The sequence below is a fragment of the Neopelma chrysocephalum genome, unplaced genomic scaffold (assembly GCF_003984885.1).
Source record: "Neopelma chrysocephalum unplaced genomic scaffold, ASM398488v2 Primary Assembly neopelma1_105718, whole genome shotgun sequence".
Classification (NCBI taxonomy): domain Eukaryota; kingdom Metazoa; phylum Chordata; class Aves; order Passeriformes; family Pipridae; genus Neopelma; species Neopelma chrysocephalum.
The window spans coordinates 2,488-8,232 of record NW_020927415.1 but is presented as its reverse complement, the minus strand read 5'-3'; the positions used below and the strand labels follow the sequence as shown (position 1 = coordinate 8,232).

Sequence of the window (5,745 nt, the reverse complement as noted above, 5' to 3'; positions counted from 1 at the left end):
GGCCTCGCCGGACTTTCTCGCTGGGCAACAACCGGTGCCCCCTTTCCACAGCGGGAGGGGGAGGCGGGGCTTGGGAAAAGGGTACTTGTCCAGGAGTACCGCAAAGGGGAACAAGGAGGGATCCTCTGGCAGAGCAGAGCAGAGCAGGAGGAGGCGGTTGACCTGCAGATGAGCATCGCAGGGGCATCTGTGTACTCACCCAAACCTCCATGGGTCTCCGACGTGAATTTTGGACCGGCTCATCCCTCTACTAACCTAACTCGCCTGAACCCAAGGGAAAAGGCAGAGAATAACCTTCCTGCTCCGGCGCGCCGCAGTGAGGGGGAGTTTAGTGGGGTTGCTGGTAGTCCCTGTCTCGAGACGGGCTCGGAAAGAGGGGGGAAAAAAGGGTCAGAAAAAAGGGGCAGGGGGACCATGCCTTTACGGCTTCCCGTGAAATGGGATTGCAGTGAGAATAATAATAAAAAAGTTAGGCTGCAGGAGGGTAACGCCAAGAGCCACGGGCTGGGTCCTGGAGCGGGTAGAGCATCGCCGGTGCCTCCTCGTCCGCGACGGCGGGAGACGGGGTGTCCTGAACTACTCCTTCTCCTATGAGCGGGGCTGATTGTCTCTCTAAATAAACTACACAGACATCATAAGTACGTATATAAAAATATGCCTGTGTATGTACATACACATATATAAAGGTAAACCGACCTGGCCTCAGGAGACACCTTAGAGGAGAGTCCTCCTGCCTTCCCTACTCTCCACCGGCAGGACACTGCCCGCTCATGGGGGGCAGTCGCGCCTCTGCCGCTCACCCCAAAACCGACTCAAACGCCTCATTCGGGGGACTCCGGGCTGAGGGCAACCTCACCGCTCCGGGCCCGTGGGGCCGGTGCCGGCTCTCCGGGCGGCGGAGGGCGCATCTCCTCCGTCCATCGCGGTCGCCGCGACATGAAAGCGCCCGGCGGGGGGCGGGCGGGGGGTCATTATTATTAATGATATTAATATAAACTGCGGTGCCCGTGGCTCCCATTGGCCGCCTGGGCTGCCCGCTGAGCCCTCGGCAGCCAATGGCAGCGCCAGGACGTGTAGCGGCCAACTCCCCCACCCCGTGTGCCGGGGCCCCCCCGCGCCGGGATTTGCTCCCTAATTGACCTAAATAAGGAGCTCGTGAGCGGCGGCCCGGGGGAGGTGCACACACACATACGGACACACACACGGACACACACACGGACACACACACACACACGTAGAAACACACGCACAGACACACAGAGACACGCACACACAGACACACACACACAGACACACGCACACACCCGGCAGCGCCCGCCGCTTCCCCCGCGCAGATTCCCACTCGGCGCGGCGCTCCGCCCACCGCAGGATCCCCCACTCCTGCCCGCCGTTTAACTCGCATGACATTTTTATTTCGTTATTAGCGTTTTCGCGCAGAATCTGGCGCCTCCGATGGGTTGCCGGGCTGCCTTTTTTTTTTTTTCCTTCCCCGTTCCCTTCCCCTCCTCCCCCTCCCCCCTCCCCTCCTAGCTTGCAGGAAATGATGGCAAACCGCGATCTGAAATGATTACTCCGGAAAAAAAACCTTTTATACCAGGAGAGCATCCACGGGGCTAGGCAGAGGCGAGAGGCGGCCGCGGGGCAGCGGGGAACCGAGGAGCCAGCCGCCGGAGGAGCCGGGACCCCCTCCCTCCCGCAGTTTCTCTCCGACGATGCCGGACGAAGCCACGGAAAGCGCCGGCTCCACCTCCGCCCGCGTCTCGTCCTTCTTCATCGAGGACCTGCTGGGCAGCGAGGGCACGGCGGGCGGCGGGGCGCGGCGGGCGGCGGCGGGCGGCGGCGGGCGCGGGGGTCCGCGCTGCGGGCCGCACTCCCCGCTGCGCATCGGCGCCCCGGGCTGCCCTCTCCGCGACGCCGCCGTCGGCTGGTACCGCCGGGCACACGCCGCCTTCCTGGGCTGCGCCAGCCCCGACAGTAAGTCCGTCTTTCCCTACCCTTAATGGCCGGGCGCGGCTGGGGATAGGGATGGCGATGAGTGGGTGGGGGTGTTCCTGCTCCCCCCGGGGCAAGGGTCCCGCCGCGGACCCCCGCAGCAGGCCGGAGGTGGGATGCACGGGGTGCCCTCGCAGCCCTGGCCCTGCCTGCCCCGTTTTCGGCAGCTCAGAGCAAATCTCCGGAAATGCTCCCTGTGTGTCAGGCACCTGGAGCCTCCGCCCCGCTGCCCAAAGTGTAAACAGGGATTCTTGGCTTGCTCGGAGAATTTTTTTCTTTCCCCTTTTCCCATCCCTTTTTCTTTCTCCTCTCTCTCCTTTTTTTTTTTTCAGATGCATGTCTGGCCCTTTTTTTTCCCCCTTGATTTTGGTGTTTGGTTTTTGGTTTTTTTTTTTTTTTTTTGTTGGTTGGTTGATTTTTTTTGTTTTTGTTTTTGGCTCCCCGGCAAGCCGGAAAGCTGAGACCACCGTCCCCCAGCAGTGCAGTGGAGAGTTTGAGAAGCTGGGGGACTAGCTGTGCTCGGGCCCTTTCGCCTCTCGCTCCGGAGATCCCAATGGAGAGGGTGCTGGAGGAGAAGTCTGGGTTGGGGGGGATAAATTAACTCAAGTTTATGGGCTGCCATCAGTGGTTATTTTCTATCTACTGATAGAAAAAAATATTGTTTCTAGGCGCATCTCTGTGATCGTATACGAGCCTACAGAGATCTCACGATTGCTCAATAAGGAAAAGAGGAGTAATTTGTAATCCAAATAGTTTCTTTTTACAGTGACAGGATTATTAATATTTGTAATTTATCTCAAAAGTACATCTAGAAACAGAAAACTACCCCAGAAACAACAACTTTTTTTCCTCACTTTCCCCCCCCGTTTTTACTCTGTTCTATAGAGTAGAAAATATTTTTTCCCCTTTAAAATTGCAAATGGAATGCACAGTATTGGAAACTCCACGGAGATATGTCCCAGTATTAGAATAGTTGTCGCCATCCATTTGGCTTATCCAAGTTCAGAATAACGTGAATTGAATAATTTCTTTCTTACTTCTCTTTATATACACACATATGCGCCGCTGTTCTTGCCCTTCTTACACACAACAATATATTTGTAGGTATATATGTATACATATGTATGTAAATATATCCATGTGCATATAAATAAGAGTTCATGTGTTTTCTTATGTGTACATACACATACAAAAATATATACATACTTCATATACACGTGTGTATACACAGACGTGCATTTTATGTGTTGAAAACAGTATATGTGTGTTATATACATACATATGAGTGCATTTAGGTACATGTGTACACTGAGATGTGTGCACACAAACAAGATATACGTGTGCACATGTGCACATATACAAGGTATATGTGTACACACATGCAGGTATATGTGTACGTCCAGAGATGAGTATATGCACTTGAAATACAGTTTCTGTGTTTCCACATAAGCGTGCACGCTCGTGTGTGTATACGCTCATAAATATTTGGGAGTTTATCGCAGCACTCAAGAGCAGCGGCAGGAGCCTTTGCTCGGGCTCCCCGCTCCCCGGCCTTGCTCTCCCGCAGCCGCGTTGTTTCCCCTCCCGGTAAGCGGGGCGCGGGGCAGGCGGGCTGTATGCAATGCCCTTCTTCCCTCGATCCCCGCAACAGCTCTCTGCTCTCTCCGCAGCCAGCGACCGGGACTCTCCGGAGCTACCCGAGGAGCCGGCGGAGCGGGCGGGCGGCGGCGGGCGGGCGGCGGCGCGGGGCCCGGCGGGCGGGCGGCCCGGGCCCGGCGGCGGAGAGGAGGAGGAGGAGCGCAGCGAGGAGCCGGGTGAGCCGGAGCAACGCGCTGCCGGCCGCAAGAAGAAGACGCGCACGGTGTTCAGCCGCAGCCAGGTGTTCCAGCTGGAGTCCACCTTCGACGTGAAACGCTACCTGAGCAGCTCGGAGCGGGCCGGGCTGGCCGCCTCGCTGCACCTCACCGAGACCCAGGTGAAGATCTGGTTCCAGAACCGCCGCAACAAGTGGAAGCGGCAGCTGGCCGCAGACCTGGAAGCGGCCAACCTCTCCCACGCCGCCCAAAGGATAGTGCGGGTCCCCATTTTATACCACGAGAACTCGCCGGCGAGCGCCTTGGGCTTCACCCTGCCCCACATGTCACCCCCCTTGGTGGGCTTCTCCAGTGGCGTCAGCTACCCCCTGGGCACCTTCCCCGCCGCCTCCCTCCCTTTCCTACGGTCGCAGATGACAGGACTCGTCTGAGCGCCCACCTCTGCCGGGACCGCGGCCCCCTCTCGCCCCCTTCCTCGGCTTCCAGCTCCACCCCCCTTCCTCCACGGACTTTTTATTTTCAACTTACACTTTTCTTGATTTTCTGCTCTTTTTTTTTTTTTTTTTTTTTTTTTTTTTTTTTTTTTTTTTTTTTTTTAACGTGCAATAAACTTACTTTTGGGATTAACTCGGAGCGACGTGCGGCAGCCGGAGGGAGCCGAAAGGACTGCGAAGATCCCAGCTATGCACCGGGATCAGGTCGGTGGGGCTCCCACCGCCGCGCATCCAAAGAAAACGCATCCCCGTGGCAGCGGCAAAGCTCTCACCACCGCCCCGGGCCCGGGGTGACACAGAACGGCGTTTTCAGGGGGGCAACAGAACCCCCTCGACCCTTCCTCCCCCAGCCCGCAGAGCTGCCGAGAGTGATGCGAATGTACGGAACAGCCGGCGCTTTCCGGCCGTGCTGCCCCCGCCTCACGGGCGGTCGAGCCTCGGGGCCCCCGCCGCGGCCAAGAGACCTTCCCCGGGACCTCTGGTGCCTCGGGCCAGCGCTCCTGCCGGGGAAACCTTTAAGTCTCCCGGCTGCCCCCGCAGCTTTCCGTGCAGAGCGGGAAACCCTGCTGATCCCCGCCTCCAGCAGTTTCTCCAGGGCCCTTTGTTTTAGCCACTTAATTCGTACAGATCCCCCTCCTATTGTTACTCTCATTTCCATACAATCGATACTCGAGCATGTGCTGATGCCCCCTGGTCCTTCTCGATGCAGGAGTTTCGATTTGAAACAACTTGAAGGCAAATTGTTGAAAAGAATTCTTCCAGCTGAAATCCGAGCTGTGAGAATACGGTTTCTTTGTATTCGTTATATTTCCCGAGCAAATCATCGGCCAAAGTACACGAGGTTATATATATATGTGTTTAATTCTACATACTGTATTTTACAAGTAGGTTTGCCACTTTCTTTTCGGTCTCCTGAGGAGGCTGAGGAAAGCGCACCTCCACTTGTCCGTCACTTACAGGATAGGTTTGTGTAATCGATTAATAATTCACTGGCAATTAAAAAGGAAGGAAAGAAAAATAATCAGACGGGAACAGATTGGGGAGCTATACGGCTGGTTATGCAAGAGAACCTGTAACGTGATATTATATGAAGTATTATGCATGCCAATGTATTGTTTTCCTTTAATAACTGTTTTGCTTCCCCCCTCACTGCTAAAATGGATTTCGGGACTAGCATTGTTTCTAAAGGTTTGAATTTCTTTTTCCGAATATTAAGGGAAAAATTACCTTATCAAACACAGCCTTTGTGGAAAGTCAAACTTTGATCGTACGTTTTAGGGCATAATCAGCTGCAATTGAACCAACCAGCTCGGCGTACTCGGTGTCCCCGCAGGGAGAGCCGGGTCCTGGATCTGTTGGGGAGCGTGCATGCGGACCTGTTTCCAGTGAAGGAAGAGCGATCTAACCCTTACTATTTCCTACTTTTTACGCTATATTTGGAGCAA

General features: G+C 55.4%; 1 protein-coding gene across 1 annotated transcript; it reads left to right on the top strand.

The window, feature by feature from the left end:
- Positions 1-1,640: 1,640 nt before the first annotated feature.
- Positions 1,641-4,365, top strand: LOC113962108 (homeobox protein HMX1). Its single transcript, XM_027672916.1, has 2 exons — positions 1,641-1,974; positions 3,663-4,365. Exons 1-2 carry the CDS (start codon positions 1,713-1,715, stop codon positions 4,235-4,237), a joined length of 837 nt encoding a protein of 278 aa, XP_027528717.1. The 5' UTR covers positions 1,641-1,712; the 3' UTR covers positions 4,238-4,365.
- Positions 4,366-5,745: the final 1,380 nt, after the last annotated feature.

What these genes read in the sequence shown, in the direction of transcription:
- LOC113962108 (XM_027672916.1), top strand. Translation starts at nt 1,713, where the DNA reads ATGCCGGACGAAGCCACGGAAAGCGCCGGCTCCACCTCCGCCCGCGTC. An exon ending in GGGCTGCGCCAGCCCCGACA is followed by an intron (nt 1,975 to 3,662) that starts GTAAGTCCGTCT and finishes CTCTCTCCGCAG; the next exon opens with CCAGCGACCGGGACTCTCCG.